Genomic DNA, 23,141 nt, shown 5'->3' on the forward strand with positions numbered 1-23,141 from the left:
ATTACAGTGCACAGCTGCTTTTTCAGCTACTTCCCCATCTAGTAACGATGCATCTGCTAGGCAGAGCCCTCGTGGTTGATCTCGTCTCTAGCAGTAACTCTACCGATAATGTGGCTGAATCACCTAACAGAGCCTGACAAGCTGTCCAGATATGTTGATGTACCTTTCTTTAACTAAACACAAAAATGCAGGAAGATCATCTCAAACTCTAGGAAGGGATCTTATAAAAACATGTCCAATCCTGATTTGTCATGTTTCTATAAGATATTGTAACATCCTTTCAAAAGGAAAATAATTGAGTACTGGAAAGGAGACAGTAAATAAAGTAGCAAAGTGAGTAGTGTGAGCTAAGGGAAGGATAGTCTGTTGCTAAAGCATCTCCCCCTAATTCAGGCAGTATCTACCACAGAGAGTATTTATTGCTGTTGGTAGAATGAGGAAGGACAGAATATTGGTTGCTTAATTATTTTTGAGGCGTTTTCATTGCCTGATTCTTCAGGTTTCTTGTTCAGTTGGATCACTAAGACTTCTGATCTCTCATTGCTGAACGGTGTTCCCTTCTGTTGTTTTTTTTTTCCTCGTCTATTGGGATGAAGTAAAGTATCTTTTTTTAAATTTTGAACATCTCATATATTAGGAAAAATTATTTGAAGGACAGCATTAGCACTTCCATTAAAAATCCATTATTGTTCCAAGTTGGGTTGTCTGCAAAAATCATCCTGTTTTTCCTTGATGCCTCAGCTAAGTGATAGTTCTGCATGCTGCCAGACACCTGCAGCTCAGCAGAACAGGTAGACTTGTAAATGGGTGATAGAAGCTCTTCTCGTTTTTGTTTTTGTCTGCTTTTTGCATAGATGCTGTTTAATTTCCTTTCAAAACTTGAGCAAACGTACAGTTTTTACCTGAAATGACTTTTCCATTACATGATTACATTGATCCTCGACAAAATACTTGCTGGTTTTCTTACTGTTCATGTAGAAATTCATGAGAGCATCTGTAAAGTATTCATACAGCACGTTTACACTTCACATAGAGTTGTAAATATTAAATAGATTGACAACAAGATTGCTTTATAAATCTTGATCACTGGACCTAATTATTCTAATACAGTGTTAATTAAGCAAAGTTGTATTGACATGAAAGCAGTGGAGCAAGATGAAGAGCTGGAACAAATTGTAGCCGTAGTGGTTATGTATTTCTGTCTCTTCCATGTTAACTTTATCCGACTTTTAAACTATAAGCTAACTTTACTAAATGAAACATATGGTGATGGATAAACTGTTTCTGATTTCATCTCCTTAGCTATTTCACCTGCTGATGTCAATTATGGAGAAACTTTAAGTACACTTCGCTATGCAAATAGAGCCAAAAACATCATCAACAAGCCTACTATTAATGAGGATCCTAACGTCAAACTGATCCGTGAGCTGAGAGCTGAAATAGCCCGATTAAAAGCCTTGCTTGCTCAAGGGAATCAGGTTAGCTTTACTTAAAATTTGTGTGTAATTTTCCTTGAGTTATAACATCTATTTCTAGAATGTAATGAGATAATTATCTTTCATTATATTGATTTGAGTAAACAAGCTCTATGAGGCTATGAATGAATATTATTTTCCTGATTGAATCAGTTTCCATATGGCCAGTAGATTTCCTCTTTTAACATAAGGTGGAAAAATTGTCAACCTAATGCTTCGAGTTTTCTCTTAATATAATCAGACCTTGATTGCAGTGTGCTGTGGAACAGGTACTCACCACAGCCAAAGGAAACTGAGCAGTAACATTTGCCATGACTAGTCTGACGGACTGAAGCTGTACTTAGTATCTTAAAAGTAGCAGAAGGTATTAAGTACCTTAAATACTTAAAATGTCTATAATCCTGCATTTTATATTTACAATAATTCAAATGGCATTTGTGTTTGAATGCATGGTACATTAGAAGCATGTCACATGCTAAACATGTGAAAGTATTTTCAGTGATGGTCTAAGAAAAGATTTATACTTTTTACTTGAACAGACTGGAAACTCTCATAGTTAGATTTATGTCTTAGATAAGGGAAGATAAAGAACTGCTGAAGGGCTCTGTCTTCTTAGACTGCTAATTCTTTTCTTCCAGTAAATACCAGGTTCCAGTTGTGTATGTAATACAGAGCAGAGAAAACATGAATGATATACTGGTAAATCCAAAAAGATAAAAGCACAGATCTTAGATATTTTTCTCACTTTTCTGATCTTGATTTGTAAAACTTGCAAAGTTTATTTGATACCAACTGCTTACTTAACCTTACTGTTTCTGAAGCAACACATGATGATTATGATAGAGGTTATCATGAACAGAAATAACGTACCCATTACAGACTGGGAGTTCATATGGCCAAGAAATGCCAGTGGTTAAAAGCTATATTGTTTTGGGGTTATTTTTATTGTGAGGAGGGATTCTGAACTTGATTGCCTGAACAACCATTGTTTTGTTTTAAAGCATGCTAATTTGGCTTACGCTTGCAGTGTTGAGTCACTGAGCTATTTGATTTGAAGAGTCAGAAAATGCACTGTTGCTGTTTTCCCCATGTGCTAGGCAAGCTGACAAAAATAAATAAATAAATAGTGCTGAAATAAATGTAAATCTTCCCTAAGTCTTAAAGGATAGTGGTTGATTCAAACTTGTGAATAAACTCAAGAAAACTAAGGCATTAGGATTTATCAGATTTGAAAACTTTCATCACGTCAGTACAGGTTATTGTCATAACCATCCTGACCAGTATAAAGCCTCTGCATACTGGAGTATATCTGATGTACTTATGGGGCTGTTCAGAATGAAGCACAGTTTCTCAGAAATGTCTCACTCTCTATATATACAGAATGTTGGTTTGCTTTAACAAAGACCTTTTGTTGTGTCTCCTCTTTCCCTACCTGTATTGACCAGCAGAGTTTCTCTTTTGCATTGTGCTATTTCTTCTTCTTCTATCAGTACTGGCCACTATAAACATGTGCTGCACAAGCCCAGTTAAGCTTAATTTCTCCTCTGTTTTCAGCGTGATGAAACCAAACTAACAATAAGGAATATGCAATCACTCAGGCCAGTCATCTCTTCTAAATAATGCCACTTGAGATGGCTGGATTTAATACTTGAGCAAATATGATATGGGAATACATCTGAAATGATACTTTAGATTTATCTCTAGAACTACCGAATTTTACTTTAGATAGGCTGTGCAATGTGAAATGTCAGTTCAGCTCAGAGTTGTTTTATGGAAGTTTAATACTTCAGCTGGATTTCATTGTATAAAAGATTCCCTGAAAAAGAGAATGGGACCACAGTATAAACCAGTAATAGGTATTGTAGATGATTGAAGCTGAGAGCTTTGCTTTGTTACAGACAATTAGAAAGCTCTTCATGGGTTTGAATTACTGTTCTACTTTTGTATTTCTTTTGTATTCGTTAGGAGGGGAAAATGAATTTTTGTTCCCTGGATTGTGTGATCACTTTTATTTTCGAAATAAGTTTTGTTTTAGAGTTAAAAAAAGTAGATATAACATAGACCCCTTTGAAGATCTAATGCTTTGACCTAGTTCCAAGCTGTAACACAGAGGATATCACAAAATAAATCTGGTTCAGTTCTAGGATGTGTGGGGCACAGCAGAGAACTTGCTTAAGTTAATTAAGTTAATTGTGATGCTTGGTAAAAAGCAAAGTGGTGTTATGTATGCACAATAGAATATAAAAACCTGTATAATTTCTTCTGTAATCTTCCTTTATATTCCCAAAGTACTGTATTGCAAATGCTTCTGTAGATCACTGAAGATACTGGTACCCAAATACAGTGCTGGATTCAGTATGGGAGGTCATATAACAATGAGTATTGCTTGTGCGTGTTGTATAGTAATTTTCCTTTTCTAAGGCCAGTTATCTTTATATATTTTTTAATAAAAGATAAGCAGTAAGATATTTTTTATAGCAAAGTTATCAAATGTCGATACATCATAAGTTTTCATGTTTAACAAGAATATAGCTTCAAACTTCAGGAATTACCTGTTATAAACTTGTCTGGTTTCTGTGTGTGCATGTGTGTGACAATATGTATACATAGTGAATGAAAACAGTACACCTAAAAAGATGATTTGTATTCAGAATATCTGCTTTGACAACATTCTGATTACTCTGTTTATAGTATTTTAAGATAAAATGGTATACGTTGGAGTTCAAAATATTTCATCCTAAATAATGAAAGAAGTTGATCAATTGCATTTCTTTCATTTGATTCTGCCAGAAAATTCTCACAGTTTTTCTTTGTTTTTCTAACTTGATACTGTGTATTTTTTATGATTTTAGATTGCTCTCTTGGATTCTCCGACAGCTTTAAGTATGGAGGAAAAGCTTCAGCAGAATGAAGCAAGGGTGAGTTATTTCATAAACCAGTTTGACAAAATACAATAAAAAAGTGGTCTTGATGCAAATGATAGTCATTTTCATTTTTTTTAATAACATGACTTAATTTTCGCCCACCAACCAGCATTTCCTAGTTTTATTTTTTTTAATTATACGTTAACTTGTATCTTTTTGTCTTAGGAAGGTAAGATAACAGATTACAACTAAGAACAAATGATGTGTCTTGGATATTTATATTATAGTTCCCTTTAAGTAATGAAAATATTTGTTCCCTGGCCAGCTTGCCCTATTTTATTAAAAAGAAAGCATGTTTGTAGGTAGAACAGAGAGGGAAAACTGACTGCATTATGTTACTAAATCAGACTGACAAAGCATTCGTACAATAAATATTTTCTAGGGAAATGGTCAACTTGCTCATGCTTTCAAGTAATCAGTAATTTATATTGCAGGTTATGTTTTCTGGAAAGTTTCAGTCTTTAAATCTGGAATGGACACGTACAAATATTTTTGGTTTCTAATTAACTGTCTTTCTGGGGGAGTCTAAGATCTGGGTGGATGTACTTCATGGTGTGCCTCTATAATAATCCAGCCCCGTGCAGAAGCTCGGAAGAATTCCTAGACAGTTGAGATTTATTGATAGGGTCCAAAAGAATATAAATGCAATGGTACTTGGATTTCTTGAATTTGCAATCATTCACTCTTTATTTTGTCTTTTTGTGTTAATTCTTTTCTGTCTACTTGACTGTTCTTAAAGCTACTACAAACCATTTAAAAACAAAAACAAAAACAGAACAGAAGTATTACACAGAGTTTGGAAAAAGAGGGAGGAAAGAATTTGGAATCATTCAGCTACATGGCAATGAAATTATTTACTGGCTTATTTACTTTTGAATATTGTCAACAACATGCTAACCAATATATAGATACAGATGCCTCTAAAAAATAGGGGTTTCTTAGCAGGGTTAAATTGTAAGGCTTTCACTGGTGCTGCTCAGACCTTTACAGTTAGAGAATCAATGCACTGCTTTCTGAGAATCCTGTTTTGACTGAAGTAATTGGTGGTATAGTATCTGTTTGCACTTCTTGGGATTCTAGTTGGTAATGCCAATTTTAAAGAAATGTCGAAGTACTTTTCTGTGAAATGATTCTTCAAAAATAAACTTCTTGATAAAAATGTACAACGTGTATTAGTGTGAACCATAGCTACAAAGCAGACTCCAGGCTTCTTCATAAGCCAAGTTTCTTTTAGGAATGTATTTTGCAACTCTGTAATATATGCAGGAATCCATATTGTGTTGCATTCAGTACTTCAAGTAAAACCTACAAAGCAGTGATAGGAGCCTTCAAGTTGTAAATATTTTTTTCATATTAATACGAGGCATTTAAAATGTTTTCAGCTGAATCAGAAGAATTGATGGTAGTGTTAGTAATGTAATATGCTTTTATTTTGTGCACAAACACAAAGCTTTTATCTAAGAGTAGTGAGCAATATGAACTGCTGGATATATGCTAATTAGAACCTTATTCATGCCCTAACAGTACTCACTGCTTGTCCTGCTCATAAGTGTTGGTCCTCTGCATGGAAAGTATATTGAGCATATTTTATCTTTTGTCAACCTCATTAGAAGGTTATGTGATTACTATTTAATGCAATTACTACAGCCACATTTACTGAAAAATCTTAGTAAGTATTACAGTGTTTATAGCTTTTTTATAATTGAGTGCAATAATTAATTTGTTTATACAGGTCTACAGATTTTATCACCATATTTAAATTATCTGACAAATATATAGTGGCTTTCTTTAATGAATTGATTTGTCCTTATATAAGGACAATTTTGAATAACTTTCTGTTGAATAAAAATTGCTCTGGCATGGTAATTAGACTTACGATGGACATTCTTCATATTTTCTGTTTCGGTTGTTATTTTTCTGTTTTAACATTCTGATTACCAGTACTAATAATGCACTGAAAAATGTGTTACTTTTCTCTGTTGAAATTTTGAAATGTAAGTAGAAATGAGATAAATTTCTTTAGTTCTTATTGATTAATTTGCACTTGAACTGCAAAGATAGCTCGGGTGGTAGGCTATAGGCTACGAATGGAGAGTTGTTTGGAGGAACAGCTGAAGACCTTTTTTCTCCCAGTGGATTTAAATATAAAGTATTAAAGGGACATAGCCATTGTGTTTTTCAGCGTTCTGCATGCTGAAGTGAATTCAACTAATAAAGGATTGTGTACGTTTTCAAAAGTCTATATATTTAATTCCTACACAGAAATCTGGTGATTTCAGAAAATGGAAGTGTGTGTATGCATGTGTGTGTGTATATATACATACATATTTATATATGTATGTATACAAACACGCACACACATAAATTTAATATGAGTATGATTCCAAGTCAGCCAGAGCTTTGAGGCTGATCTGCCTGAAGCACCTTCTATACAGCGCCTTCTAAAAATTCAGAAGGGCTTTGAAATGCAAAGAACCTTTACTGGTGTATATAAGCTTTGAGTTGGGCAGCTTGGTGAGCAGAAACAGCAGGGCAACACAAGCATTGATACACAACGTTTTGCCCGCCTGTAATGCCTTTGCAAGCAGGTCCTCACTTCAGATTTCCTCCAAGTGTGTGACTTTTCCGTTGCAGCAAACTTTGCTTTCATTCTCTCCTGAAGGCTGTCTGCCTGCGTCTTCCTCTCATGCATGAGGCTGTTTGAGCCAGAACATACCTAGCTGAGATGTAGGAAAGAAGCTGTCTTCCTGTCATAGTTAAGGGACCATTCTGCTGCAGTACTTTTCGGGGCTGACTAGGCAATTTTTGAAATTATTCAATTTCTTTGAAAATACCTATCGTTATTTGAAGTGGCTATCCCTGTCCTTTGTTTCATTTTATATTATAAAGAAGAGCCTTCTAGTTTTCCTTTTTGAGAGAGAAAAATTGTATGGTCACTTAATGCAGGAGTAATAATTCTCTTTTAAATATTTAAGTATTAAACTTGACAATGAATTTCACTTATTTTTAGTACTTGTGTAAGAATTCATTATCAAGAGCTTTGGAAAAGATGTGATTTTTCAGATATTTGTTTTCTTTTATAGGTACAAGAACTGACCAAAGAATGGACCAACAAGTGGAATGAAACCCAAAATATTTTGAAAGTAAGGCAAATACATCCTTTTTCAACCTGGCATTTGAACTAATCTTAAAGCTTTTTCCTTTAAAAAAAAAAAAAAAAAAGGTTCCTGTGCTAAGTCACCTTCTTTGGCTTTTTTAATAACACAGAACTTTCTCAGACTTTTCACTTACTCATTTTTTTTCTTTCTTGAGAACTTCCAAGAGCAAAGATTCAGGCAAGGGGTGGTATTTGCGAATTAGACTTTACATAATATTAATAAAAAGCACAACTCTCTGCTTTTTTCAGTATAAAACACTTTATTTATTACAAATCTTTAAAATGTTGAATGGTTCCATCGCAAGGGCAAGTGGATCCCCTTGGTGTTTGTGTTGTATCAAGACCTGCGAATAGTCACCTTTTAGGTTACACTGGGTGTCTCAGTGAATGCGGTGCGTGTGGATACAGATTTTTGCATTGGCCTTCAGATTTGTTTCAGTCAGAAGGAGTATGTAAAGTTGAAAAACAACTTTCAGTGGGACTTCTGCAGTTGAATATCCTCCAGTAGGTCTCCATGAAACAAAACCGATGCATCTGAGCTAAGTGTGCTGTGGAGTCTCCAAGGACAGGGATTTTTGCAACTGATTCACATAAGCTGGCTTGCCTGCACTCTTTATATGACTCCAGACTACTTCTGGAGCGGTTAAATCCACGCAGTGCTCTCTTGCATTTTGTAGATTTAGTATAGATCCGAGAGGGCAACTTAGAGACTACCATACTGTGTTTTTGCATGATGTAGACTGAGACTCTCGAGTTCTCTGCGTATAACTTTGCCTCCATACTGTCCGATTGTACTGGTAAGTTTTTATGTTGGCGTTTGACTCTTGATGAAAGTGATATCTGAGGTGATATTTTAATGAGTTACTTCATGATTCTGTACATGTACGCACCCAGAGTGATGAATCTCATAGTTTCTTTTTCCACAACGTTCACCAGCTTCTTTGCCAAATGTTTTATTTGTTCTGTTAAATAAAAATATGGAAAAATAAACCTTAAGCTTTCATGCCTTGCTGTATATGCTGTGCATATGCTTGTTCAGAGTGCAATTCAAGCACGCATATGGGAGTATTTTTTTTTAATTCCCCTTATCACTGACCTGAGACTTGTTTTTGGAGTTGATTTTTGCTGTATATCGCTTTCTAATTATTAATTTATTTTTAAGTTCACCTCCATGTCTTTTATCTGACTTCCAAGTAAGTCAAATGACTCCATGCTTAAAAATAAAGCAGAGATAGCTTAGAGAAAAGAGCAGGGCTGGTAACTGTCTAGCAGATGGCATGACAGAATGGACTGTTTAGTGTCTGTCCAGATATTGAACTGGGAATTACCATTTGCATATTCCTCAGAGGTGTTTTGGGTCCAGTTTTACATTATTCCTCTGTTTTGTTATTTTGAAGCATCTATACAGATATACATCTGTATAGAACTTTGTTAATGTTCTCTTTACTCAAGTTTAGATTGGAGAGTTCATTGTTACATGGAGAATTTGTGAATTGAAGTTGTTCAGTTATGAAGTCAACGTGATGTAGGTAGCACGTGGAAAGTCTTTATACCTTAACGTTGGAAATGTGCTGATTATTCCACAGAAATTACAGGATTGTAAGAGGCATTAATTGAACAATTCAAATAAACAAGGAAAAGCCGTGTTTATGAAGCAGTTGAACATAAAGGACTTAAAAACCCAGAAGCTGTAATTCTGCTTTTCTGGTACTGAGCTTTTGTTAGTTTAATTCACACGGCTTCTGTATTTTGCACTTTTATGTGCTGATATTTTAGCATATAAATATAGCTTATATTTTACTTTTGAGTTAAAGGCAACTGATGAAACTTTCTCGGCCCTGAAAAACTGAAAATCTGCAAAAGTTTTCTTGTTCTTACTGCTTTATTTTGCACCATTTTACTGAAGCTATCTGTATTTTTATTTGCTTCTTGTTTAACAATTCTTGAGATCCCTGCCAGCATATGAGTGGGAAAGAGCTTTTTGGAACTTTGCCAAGCTGAATAGCAGGAAAGCAGATTTTAAACTAGAGAAAGCAGTGGTGTTTCTTGTAATAGACTCCTTTAACTTCACTTTTTTGTTTCTTCGTTGATATACCACCTCTCACATGCACGGGTCATACCTTGGGTTTATAAAAATAGAAGGTCTTGGTGCACTTTTAGAAATGGTATTGTCGTCATGTGCCCACATCACCACAGTCACAGCTGCAACTTTTTCCGTGCCATAATCTGGTTACATTCAGAATATTCTTCGTTAAGATCTTTAGAATATCACATTTGTGTTTGTGTTTAAAACCTGCTTCTCTTTACCTTCCTCCCCCTAAGTAAATAAGTATGGTATGTAGGACATTGATGCTGACTGTGTGGAGGAGTCTGGTAATTTCTTGCCTGTGTGTTGTTCCTTGTCTGTGTGATTTGGGCTTGGTTAAATGGCAGTTCTATTTGGGTTGCATTTATTGGAAGATTGTCTGAGCTGTGCTTGAGCAGATGAGGCTTGTTTGTTGTTGTTCAGTGAAAACGTTTAAGTATTTAATATGTTCTTCCCGCAGCGCACTATGGCAGACTCTAATGTTGAATTCGTTCTTTTCTAATCTCTTTGTGATGGTTCAAAGGTTCAAAAAATTTAACCAACTTGATCACTCTTCAGAATTACTTTGAACCTTGTCTTAACTTATATCAGCAACAACTAAATGCTACCTTGAAAATACAGAACATTCAGAATGGAAAACTATTCAGATAGGAAACACTGAGAACGAGAGAATACCAAGTGAAGGCAAATTTTTGATTAAAAAGTATCTGACAACTTAAAGTTCAAATATTTCAGTCAGTACAGTTCCATGTGTGCAGCTGAGATGTACATCCAGATATCATTCATTATTTCTGCTTGTAGCTTTTAACATGCTTATTCCCCTTTTGATGTTTTGTCTCTACGTAGTTCACCCGAACTTATGGTTTCCATGACAGGGTTCATCTTCACGTTAAGGACGTTGAACCATTCCGTCTGTAAATGATACCAATTCAGAGTTTGGTGCCAAGTCTGTGTGACTGAGTGCCATTATCAGCTCTGAACATCGTTTATAATCCTTTGCATGTACTGCTGCCAGAATGAACTTGTCTTGGACTGGTGATGGTAGTAGTGATAGTGTGCTCTTTCTTCCATGCATTTGGAAGAAGCCCTTTTTTTGTAGGGAGATTGTCTGGGTTCATATAGAGTCTGAACTACTGCCAAATCACAGCTAAAGCCGAAATTCTCCCGCTATCATAATCCAAAGATTAAGACACTGCATACATTTTAAAATGAGTTTTAAAAGGGGTTTAAATCTATGCTAATTCATATGAAGTATCCTTTACTGTAGCATGGCAGCTGCTTGGAGTTCTCTGTCTAAAGGGACAAGCATTGTTTCCAACGGTGGTGTTTACTTCCATACTTGACCTCCTCATTATAGTATAGCGTGATACTCTAACCTTACTAATCTAGCAGTAGATTCTGTCCTCTATCCCTCTTTTTAATCAAAGGGAGGATATTCTAATGCTTCATAAATAGGTAGAGTGATGGTTAGCATTGGGTAAAATACTGCATAGTAAACAGAACTGATAGTGTTTGATTTCAAGCCTGTAGGCTTTGGGTTATTTCCTCAAATGTCATCAACTGTCTAAAGAATTGCACTTTACAAGACAGTACTGCTTTGCATCGCTTCTCTGTCTTCAGGTGTCTTGCAACCTCAGCACTTGTTTAACTTTAGGATTTTGCATTCATCTTGCTCTCATTGAGTCTTTCTCTGAATTTTTCTTCCATTAACGTTCTTCGATGCACATCCGTGTGAAGGAGGAGGAGGGAGGAAAAACTTCTCTTTCCCTTAGCTTAGTCCTTTTGTATTGTTCTGTTAAAGATCAGTCCTGGGGTCTATAATTTCTTTGGATCGTTTCTAAGATGTTAAGGTAGCCTATCCAACTTTTGATTTCTTTCTTTGAGACTTTAATTGGTACAAAACTTCTTTTGATGTGGCAGCTATATATGACTGCGTGTGTTGTCATTCTTCTATTTTTCTTTTACTGGCATCTTATTTTTTTTCTTCTGTGCATGTTCCAATTTCTATCTGTAACCTTTAGCAGCTTTTATATTAATTTTTTAAATGTGCACTCCTTTATATAATTCTCCGCTGTTTTCTTCCAACTGTCTTTTAAATTTCTTCTCCCTCTCACTGTTTGTATAGAAATTGGTTTAATACTTCTAGCGTTTTCCTTCTTTGATGCCATTCTTACCTAGTGTTAAGGTATTCAGATGCTCTTTTGTGTGTGCGTGCATGTGTTTTAAGTGGATTTAGATGTATTTTATTTCATTATATTGTTGTTTGATTCTAATCATGTCATTAGCTTTGTGTAGGAGCGCTCAACTGATGTCAAAGGATGCAGAGATCTGTCTTCCCAGAGTCTATGAAAGGACAGAGTCCATTTTTTTTCGTGTCTAATTCTCATGATCAATAGTTTAACTAGTAGCTGCTTCTTCTGGCTTTGTCTGATTGCATTTAGTGACATAGCCTCACTTAATCAATAATAGTAATTCTGCTGCAGTACTTTACCACATTGTATAAATATGTTATTGAATACTGTCTATTTGATCTCCTTCTTTTTTGTGCCCTTTGGTTGAGTATCAGTTAATAGTACATTTTTATGTACTATTGTTTTTCCTACAAAAACAATTGTTTTTCCTACCTAGGGAAGAAAACTGTTGCTAATTGCATCCATTTGTAAGCATTAATATCTACTGTTTTTTTATTATTTGTTTTAGCTACATATGCCTTTTTTGAGGGAGGTGAAAAACTCACTTAAGTTGCCATTATGAATAAATGCAGGCTAATACTAAACACTTATTCTAGTAGACATTTATCTAAACAGGAATTTATTTTCTTTATGAATCTTGGCTACATCCAGCAAAGGCATCAGGAAACTAAAACTGAAAGTAATTATGCTGCTCTGCGTAAGGTATGGATTAGGGTGGCAGAAGCTAATAGATTTTGATTTTAATCATTTCCTTTCCATGCTGGCTTGTATACTGGAGTGAACTCTGTCAAGAGCAGTCTGTTGTATTCTATAGAAATTCTGCATTACTTGGCACTTATTTGCACTTTCAGATAGTGGTTTTTTTTTAACCCTCACTTGCCGAATGGTATTTAAGCACATTTATCTCAGTTCTCTTGCATATAAGGCTAGACATATATCACAGTTTCCTGTTTTATGCCTTTTTGTTAGTTTATATTAACTTTGACTGTTTTGGTCCTTGACTATTTTGGGTCCTTTTCTTCTTCTCACGTTTCCTGTCCTTCCCCAGTACTTTGCCCTTGGAGCATTTGTTTTCTGCATTCTTTCCTTTCTCTTCATTGTGCTTCTTGAATTGGCCTCCGCTAACTTCATAGCTTATTTCTGTGCTTTACTCACTTTAGCAATTCAGTCATGTTAACCTAAATCTTGTCTGTTCTGACTTAACGGGTCTGCTCATCTGTATCCTCACTGACATCTTTCTCACCTGCATCCTCTGTAGTGACTATTATAACAAGACAGGCAGCAAGCAGGGATAAAATACAGATTGAAGGACTTTCTTTCCTGTTTTAACATGCTCAATCCTCAGGTGAAAAGTGCTTTCAATTAATTATCTGCAACTTCAACATAAAATCCTCCTGTCTACTAAATCCACTCTGACTGTAGAGAACTTGTGCAGACTGTTGGGTTCTTGAAGAACAAACTCTAGATTTTTTTTTTAAGTACTTTAACATCATTAGTTAATGGTAGTTCGTGACTCATGACGTGTTTCAGTGGTTGTGACACTTCCCCTATTCAATACTTTTAGTAATCAATAAAATCTTGTGGGTACTAGAACATTAGGACCCTAATGCATAATCTAGTTGTCCTAGATCGCTAATGAATAACTGAATACATAATAATATATTCATTGTACATATATGTATATATGAAAATTATCTGACAAAAACAACAATTTGATATTTATAATCATTTCTATCACCTTAATTATTTTACCATTGGGTACTGGAAAAAAATATTATGGAATTTTTTACAAAAGACACCAGTATATACTTTAATCCTGCCCTTGAAAAGTATGTGTGACTCTTTGAGTCTTCTTGGATGTGTGCCTTTGGAACACAGGTCCTAAAATGGTTATATTTATAGGTCAATGAGGGAAAAAAAAGGAGTTAGAGGAATGGTGTACATTTATATACAAAATGATGTATGCATGATACCGTGTTTAAACTGTTCATTTTCAGCTTTGGCATATGTGTTTGTTTGTATGTTTGGCAGGAATACCACTTGTTTCTAAGGATTTTTCACATTTCAGTTGGTGAATCATTTTTGTAAAATTGTTGCTAGTTAGACGTGTTGGTGTTGCATTTTGGTTAGAATGTGTGGTGTTGGCTGTGTCTAAAGCATAGCTGTGTACTTTTAATGAGACTTAAATCTGTATTTTCTTTTGAACAAATGTTGTTACTTTATAACTTCTATTTGTCATCTGTATTATACAAGACTCTTTGCATGCTTCCAGTTTTTGTTTCCTACTTTAGAAGCTATGTCTCCTGCTTAAGCTTTTTAAGGATGAGGTTTCAAGATCACTGGCAGGAAGAATTTAAGTCAGATATTACTCCTGGATTTGTTTCCTTTTTTTTGAAAAGTTGACAGAATAAATAGAATACGAACTCTAATCCGAAGGTTGGTTGTTTTGTCAGGGCAACCCCTCTACTCAACAGTTGCATAATGTATATACATTTATCAAAATGAATTTATAAAACTGGATTTGTATGGAAAGGCATGAATGCACATTTGCATTAAATAGCCTCTTATATTATGCCTAATACTATTCCCTTCAGCGGGATTGAGAATGTTGTGAAGAAGATGATATTAAGAAAGATTTAAAAGAGCTGATGTTAATGTTTCATGTCTGTCTTTCTCATTCGGAAATCACACAGATAGGAGCTTCTGTTCCTCTAGAAGCCTGCTAAAATGTGGTTTTGTTTTTTTTACACTAGATGTCACTGCAGATACAAAAATCAGACATTTCTACATCCTTAATTGAGGTTTAATTCAGATATTTTAAGGCAAAATGATTTGCAATATCTTGACTTTCATTGCTGTGCAGATGTACTAAAATAAGATTATGAGAATGCCAAAACATTGGTTTAAGAACAAGTCCTGAAGAACCCGAGTAACTGTTTTGACAGAAATTGTTCTGAACAACAATTCACAGGTGGGATGAAGTGTAAAGTGATTATGTACGTTCAAGATTATCACAATTATTTGTCAGTACCTTTTTCAACTCTCTTTTTCAAACTACTGTGTATCTAGAATGTTTGACAAATCACTTTAGCTAAAGCCTTTAAAACACTTATTTTCTCAACTTTGAAGCTCTGATAATTTGGGGATAATAAAAAGCAGGTACTGAGAGAGGTAGTTCCTGTTATTTGGCCAACTGGTACAGTTGAAAAACCAAACAGGCTTTTGGACATAGATCCAGGCCACTTCATCTATTTTCTTTCTCTTTTAATGTATCTTAGAGTTGGAAAAAAACAGTTAGTTAAGTTTCAGTTAATTTAGTTAGTAATTTTTTTTAAAAGAAAGTTGTCTGATAACAAGGAAACGTTTGTTATTAGTCCTTGTACAGTATTTAACTGCTGCCCCATGTGTCATGACACATAATGTCTAATTTAGTTGTCGGGTTTATTAGCATTTGTTGTCTGATACCTGGCCCAGTGCTTTGTTTGTTTGTTTATTTCTCAAGTGTAGCAGTTATTGGCTGTAGTTGTAGTTCATAAAATCATCTACTCTGGTAATGAGATTTAAAGTTGGGGTACATCGTAGTTATTAAATGTCACTTCTCTTCCTGCCTCCACAGCCTCTGCATACCAACTATTTGTTTGTTATGAGTTGGTTCACAGAAGCAGGGACATGAAAACATATCATGTTTTTTGCCAGTTTAATGAAATTAATATATTTACATGCCAGGATCTTTACGCTGTTGATCAGTACACAGACTTCTGCGTTGGCATTTGAATTTGGACAGATATCATCCAAACAGGATATATGGTTTCTTTCAGCAGAAAACAGACATTGTTTCTGATACTATATTACGGATTAGATGCCATTATTAAATGAAGATTATTTCTTCATCAGATTGCTCCCCTTGCATAAGTCTGATCAATATGTGCAGGTTAGTGTAGACTGAGAATAAAGAAGATAAAAAATTCTATAAAAGCAAACAACCCAAAACTTTTAAAGGGAATATATAGTTGTCTTGAGGTACACATTGCTTTTTCTTCAGGAGAGCAGCTCTCATTGCTCTTCACTCACCAATGATTTGTTAAAGTGCTTTGTCCACAACGGCATTGGCTTGCTGTTGTCAGAGAAAGGAAAAAATACTAAATTGAGAACTGGTGCTACTGATCTACTGTAGCTCTTTTCCTAATAGAAACACTATTGAAAGTGTCCCAGCCACCTGGGGAACACTGAGTGCAGCAGTCAAAAGTAGATTTCAAAAGAAATAGATGTCTGATTTCAAGTCTGTCTTTGCCACCTGTGTTCATCTTATTAAGAAACCTCCTTTCTCTCATGTAGCTTCTTTAGCTGCTTGCTATGCCTCTGTGGTGGTCTGACCACTTTTAACTTTCAGTTTCTACTAAAAAGTTGCAATCAAGAGATGCCTAATGCTGCTGATTGTTTTTTATTTCACTTCTAAGCCATTTTTCCCCACTTGAAACCACCTGGACCATCAGAGAAGCACAGCTGGGGGCTTCAGCTTCTGAGCTCACCAGCCGTGGATTAAGGCAGGCTTGAATAGTTTGGTTGATCCTGGCTGTGCATTCCAAAAGAGGCCCTTTGGTTTCTAGGAATAACCATACTCCCAAGTATTTTGCTGCCATCCTTCTCCTTACAACTGGGCCCCTGCATTTGTAGATTATCCAGGCCATACTTAGCTTTAATCCATCCCTAGGGCTTGTAGGCAGTTTTCAAATGAGAGGGAGTCAGACAGAGAGAGTTGCTTTTGAAATTCTTTCTACAGCTCAGATGCCACTTGTTCAACAATTCCTCCTGGGCATTTGGTCTGCTTTTCTATTAATTTTCTTGTGGCAGGAAGGGGAGCTAAATTGAAAGCAGAGGAAGCTTCTGATTTAGCCTGTAGAAAAAAGAGAAGAAGAAATAAACCCTGAAAGCTATTTCTTCTAAAGGATCAGCAGAGCAGTAATGAGAATGAGCAAAGACAGAATGTAAATTCCTTGTTGGACTTGGTTATGGGAGGTTATAGAAACATTCTTACATCAAGATCTCAGAAGAAGAAGGCAAATTTGTCTGAGACCTTCACAAAAGAACTGTTTATAATATTTGTATGGAAATAAGTATTTGATATGAAATACTAGAACCGCTTTATTCTACTTTTTTTTTGCCAGCATGTTTAGGAGTTTATTACTACATGATTCTGAGAGCTTTGAATACATGGTACTGCTGTGCACCTGACTTAATGTCTTAATTGGCAACTGAGCATAGCCTTGATTCATACAGTCCTACTGCTGTAGGAGTGGTGTGTTTGCTCTTTGTTCTTCTTCTCAAGTACAGAGACGATATTTTTAATGAAATCCACTAAGATGTCTCAAACACAGATGGCAGCACAAATCTGCTGCTATTGCAATCAGACTGTCTTCCTGAACAAAGGAGAGGACAGGTTCATTTTTCTGGCTGCCATGAGTCTCTCCAGTTTCATTTATTCTGTACCTCACTAGCTGGGTTGTGAGGGACAAGAATACTCTGGCAACCAAGCTGCTTTTTTTTTTTTTTTTTTTCAAAAGATTTTGCTATTGCATTGCTAGTCCAGATTTTTTTTTCTCTCTCTTCTTCCTTGGTACTTACTACATACTGTTGTCCATTGTCCTACTCCTTTCTTCAGTTTCTTTCAGTAGTGAGGGGCATGTTTTAGCCGTGGTAAGGGACTAATGGATTTAAAGTAATCTGCAGAAGTAGAGACGATGTTCTAGGTGAATAAATAAAACAGAATTCCAGAGAAGTGAAACACTTCCTTAATTTTCCCATCCCTCAAGAAACACAAACAAGAAAATAGCTTTTAAAATGAATAAATGTATTAGCTAGGAGACTAGTCTTTTTTTCCTCTGCAATTCCATGACTCATTCATCATCCAGCTTGAGCAACAAATGAGGTAGGAGTCCTGTAGATAATAGTCTTGTTCACTGCATTCTCTTGATTCATTCCCAGAGTACAGTCTGTAGAATGAATTATTCACAGGTCCTGTAGACAATATATGATCGTGTAATTAAAGACTGTATCATAATGCATATGGGAGAAGAGCCTGAATTAAGATTGGCTGTTTAAGATTGGCAATTTAAGATTGGCCTTGAATTAAGATTGTCTATTCCAGCCAGGCCCTTTCCCTTCTTTAGATACCAGCCTGGAGAGTACTGAGGGCAGAGTTGCTTTCTCTTAGCTGGAAGGTACAGTACTTCCTGCTAGGAAACATCAACAAGGGCAAAAATGTCATGTTTTCTCCTGTGATAGTCAGCGTTGAAAGTCATAGATATAATTTTCCTTTGAGATTAAGATACGCTCAGTGCAGTCACAGATAGAAGGCTGTGAAGAGGTGAAGCCTGTCCTGCTTCAGACACAGTTTACCTATAAAATACTTCGTGTGCCTCATTTGTTGAAATAGAAGAATAGTTGTCCCTTAAACTCAAGTTGGTGAGGGCACAAACCAGCCTGCCGCAGATGCTTCAGTGTGGAAAATGGCAGCTTTGATGGCTGAAGCTTTATAAGCCACTGGAAAACAGGATTTTACAGACGAGTGTCCAGGAAGCTTAAGCAGCCAAACAGGCATCTATACTTACAATTAGCCAAATCCCGCAGTTCTATTCAGGGATTTTTTCTCTGATGTCAGTAGCAGTTGTGTCTGTACAAGATCTAAAGCGTCAAGGAGCAGGCATTTCTACCTGTTGGATTTGTCCTGGTAATTACAGGAATGAAGGCCAAGGTTCCTGAAAAATTACTTCGAATTTGCCAAGGCTTCTAATGAAAATACTTAAATTACGTTAAATATAATGGTGCTTTTGGGTGCCACTGCAATAATAGGATGTCCGTGTATTAATACACAGCTGCATTTTCATGGTGAACACAGGGCAACCAGTTTTGAGGGTGAAAGAGAAACAATAAAAAATGGAAAAGGTAGGCTGACCTTAGGAGACTGATAACTGCTCAAGCAAGCTATTCTTATTCTTTATTCTTTAAAGGAATAGCATCATTAATTTTCCATAATTTTAGCTTCACTGTGTTGGCAGTTGCTCATTTGAGTAGTTTTGTATCTGCCTTTTTAATCGACATTCATTTCAGACAGCTATTGTTGCCTTGTGTGGGCTGCTGCAGGAGCACCTGCACTTTTACAGTAAGCTGTTCACAACAAAACTACAGTTTTCTGATCTTGGTTGTTGCAGGCTTTTTAATGGGTTTTCTTGATTGATGAGGGTGGTGTGGCCTAAAGCTCTAGGAGATGGTGAAAAATCTGATTAGAGAGTTTCTTCTCAGTTGTGGTTTTCTTTGTGGTTTTTGGTATTAGAAATTTCTTCCCCTCGCAAGACCTAAGTGTCTTAATTGTACTAATTGTACTGAAACTGACTTTGGTAGCCAGGAGGATGGTGTTATTTCTTTGACCTGTTGACTGGAAGGGGCAGGCTTGGTAGGAATTTGTGCCGTATTTAATACGGGTATGCATGAGAGAATCAATATCACCTTTCATAATTAATGATTATATCAATAATTAATTTCTTGCTTTTAAAGGAAGGGCATATTCCTTAATTTTCAGAACCATTTTTTTTGAAGTCCTGGGATAGTACAAAATGTAGTTTGGCTTTTCCACAGATTATAGAGCAGATGCTTCATTGCTGGTGGTATCATCCATATTTCCTCCTCTCATCCCTTTGCCTTCCAAATTGTGTCTACTTTTATGGCAGGTGATTGATAATTTTTTTTGTTATTCCTGAAACTGCATCTGTGTCATGCTGAGCATTGTATAACATAGGACAGACAGTTGGTATTGTATGTACAACTTTATAGAATACAGAAAAAGCTTAAAATGTGCTCTGATGAGACAAGCAACGTCACTGATACAATACAGAAAAAAAACTGCTTTTCCTAGTTGATATGTCACTTCAGTGGGAATTGCAAATATTTCAAAGTTGTTCTCTTGCAGCAGTGGTTTGTTTTTTTTCTCTCTTTATTTTATTTTTTTAAACTCTGGGGCTAGACACAATTAACTTTCTCTCAGCTGCTGCTCAGTGTTTTGACTTGGCTGATTCTTTGTGGCAAGATTTTGTAAGGGAGGGGGCCTGCAGAGTAAGAAGCATATGCATGTAACCAGTTCCCATCTAGAACTTAAGTTAAACAGTCAGTTCTGTTTATCCCCCCATCTCTTTAGGAGTTACTACTAGTAAGCCAAAACCAGTTTTCAGTGTGTTGAAATCTCCCCCAATCCCCTATCATTTTTCATACAATTCATACAATCGTGTTGACAGTAAATGTTTTCTCATGCTTTGCTGTGGAAATTCCTTGTTCGTCTTCTATTCCTTGAGTTCCTTGAATATTAATGATACTTTTTACATTCGAAGCCATCATAACAATAACTTTCTTAATGTTGACATTTATAATACTTATTGATATGCATTGCCAATACTTTCTAATAGTGGTAGGATGCGTACATGTGTGCTAGTTGTGTGGGAAACTGTTGAAATGTCTCTCTCTCTCTTCCAAGAGGCAATGCAATGTTCAAAAGGAAGAAGTGGGTCTGTCCCATCTCTTCAGCATGTAGTCTTCAGCAGTAGGGATAATTTAACCCATCAGTGCAAATACAAAAAGCTCTCTGAATATAGCAGTGTGGCTTCCAGATCACTTTTCTGCCACTGTTATTGTAGGTTTTCCAGTTGGTTCATAGTCAGGCAAGGTGGCTTATTTATGCAGAATACTTTTTTTCTGGTATATTCACATTTTCCCCTCTGATTATGAGGATGTTATTGAGGCAGACAGTATAGAGAATACTCAGCCCTGACAACCTAATATAATGTAATACTGTTCTCTTTTTATTCTTAGCCTTCCCAAAAGGAAATAAAAGGCTGAAGTGGTGGGTGGATGATAGGTGATGGTAGGCCAAGAAGAGTGGCACAAGAAAACGCCATCTTTTGAATCTTTGGAAAAAGGAGTGATTGGTCTTTGCTGTTTTTCAGTTGGATGTGGGGGTGCTTGTTTTGAAGAGTAATTTCTTGTTAGGGGTAACTATTTAAACTTTCATATCCTAATCATGATGGGAAGCTTGTTTGCTCTAAAGATCAAGGTAAGCTGTTCAGAAGCTTCTAAAAAAAAAAAATCAGAGTACCTAATTGTGGATTATGTTTTTGCATGAAGAAATGATGTCCTTTTTTTTTTTTTCTTCACCAGCAGTGGGATCTACCTGTCATTTGTGTTTCTGCAGCTTCTGTGGTGACAGCTTTTTAATGGGGACTCTGAGAAAACCAGAGTTTGAAATACTGATATGGGAATTCCTCTGCAATATTCATCTATTTGCTGATTATATGCTGCAGGAGCACTCTGAATTTTGGGGAAAAATTATACTTGGGCTGAGTGACTTTCAGATAACCAAGAATTACCTGTGATGAGTAAGGAAGAAGAGAATATGCTTCCAGTTTTCTGGTGTTCCTTTGAGTTGTTAATTGACCCCTATATGAAAGCATGCATCCATTTGTCTTTTTGGTTGCATATACCTACTTAATGTTTGCAAAGAAAGCTTTTATATTGACAAATGCAGCTGATAATGTGGCAAATATAATATTGGACTTCTGAGCAGCTGAAATGTGCATGTTTAAGATGCCCAGTTGAATTAGAGCAACACCCACCTCTTTTACCTCTATTTATGCAGTGTTTAGTTACACGATCACATCACAGTTTCCCATTATTTCTTTCTATGGTTTCAATCAATGGAGAGAGAGTTCCAAAATCAGTCTAAGTTAATGAAGCATTCAAATGAATATTTCCAACACCTAGTCCTCTTTTATTGAAATAGTTAAAATTAGACCCATTACAAGGTCTAATTTAACTTTTGGAAATGTGAAACTCTTGGTGTCTGGGCTGTCTCAAAGGCTTGGGCTTACATAATAGACTTTCTCTAACCACAACGAATAGAGGGTAATTTACTTGCCAGTCATAAAGTTATTGAAAAGTGCTACATTGTACTCCATACCAGTGCATAAATCTTTTGTTTTGAGCTCATTTACTTAATGGCAAGAACTACCTCGCACTAGATCTAGGACTTCGAGGTGCAGTAACATCTGTCAGAAGTCACTGAGAATTCATGTGAGAGGCAAGGCTGCCATGATGCGCAGCATTTGTGCACTGATGTTTGGAAATCTCAGTATAGTTATAAAAATATCATAAATCTTTGCTGCTGGAGAAGGAAAAAGATAACGTCATGCATCCTTTCGTGAACATGACTTTCTTTCTTATTACTCTGTAGTAGCTCTGTAGGCCCATGGAGGTTTTTCTGAGAATGCAAGAAAGATGACGGTTATCTGAGTTAGGATTCAGATCAATCAGTGAAGTGCAAAGGTCACTGGTAGCATCTTGAGGTTTGTCTGGATTGCTTTGAATTTTCTACCTAAAGATACAGCAGGTTTACATCCTTAAATTAAGTATTTTTTTCTGCTAATAGTTGGCAAAGCTGTTCTAGTATACTCTCATGGGCTAAATGGACCCTAAATTTTAAAAGTGTTCTAACCTGGGAAGACTTTAGTCTGCCAAGAATGCCATAGTATACCTTAATCTAGATTACAAAGATTTCAAGAAATCCCTTTACCATCACCCCAACCCTTTTTTTGATTACCTTTTTCTGTTCAATTTTAGTTGACATGACCAAAAATGTGATTGGAACTTTTCCTTTCAGTGAATATTTGGAATTTCTGTCTTGGCTCAGAAATAGGATTTAAGCATTATTATTTTGTTCACTAGATCTGATATTTCTTTTGGCCTTAGTGTTAGGGACTGGTGCTGGGTTATAGATTTCACCTCTCAGGTAGATTTTATTTATTTAATTTTATAGGACACTTCCATTTGATACAAATAGTACAAGTTTCTGGTGAGTATATTTTGAGGATTATATTATTTTGATTAAGATGACAAGAGTCATCTTCCCTCTTCTCCCTATTTTGTGTGTGTTTATTCTCTTGATTCTCTTTTTTTAAATGGATGTTTCTGTCATGTTTGAGGTGTATATTATGTGATTCATTATTGTTACTGATTAAAACGGGTGTCCTTTTATTATGTTTACACTTCAAGCATTTGGTGTTCCCTCATGCTGTTCCTTTAAAAGCAGTTAAATGACTGTATCAGGATATTGTGCAATAGAGTAAGTTGTTCATTTATATTTTGTTATTGAAATTGTGAAATAATGTAATTTCATTAGGTAATTAATGGGCATAGGCATTTCCTGTGTCTCATCTCTTCTGACATTCAGTAGTTGTACAGTAAATGCTGCAATTTTGAGAATTCAGT

At 35.8% G+C, this 23,141-nt stretch overlaps 1 protein-coding gene across 1 annotated transcript in view; it reads left to right on the plus strand.

Moving 5' to 3' along the window:
• KIF16B (kinesin family member 16B) overlaps positions 1 to 23,141 on the plus strand; it is a 140,599-nt gene that overhangs the window by 29,252 nt on the left and 88,206 nt on the right. The window contains 3 exon segments of the mRNA XM_040553185.1: positions 1,303 to 1,478; positions 4,328 to 4,393; positions 7,483 to 7,542. Coding sequence (XP_040409119.1) covers positions 1,303 to 1,478; positions 4,328 to 4,393; positions 7,483 to 7,542 — 302 coding nt within the window.

This window comes from Cygnus olor, chromosome 3 (genome assembly GCF_009769625.2).
Source record: "Cygnus olor isolate bCygOlo1 chromosome 3, bCygOlo1.pri.v2, whole genome shotgun sequence".
NCBI classification, from domain to species: domain Eukaryota; kingdom Metazoa; phylum Chordata; class Aves; order Anseriformes; family Anatidae; genus Cygnus; species Cygnus olor.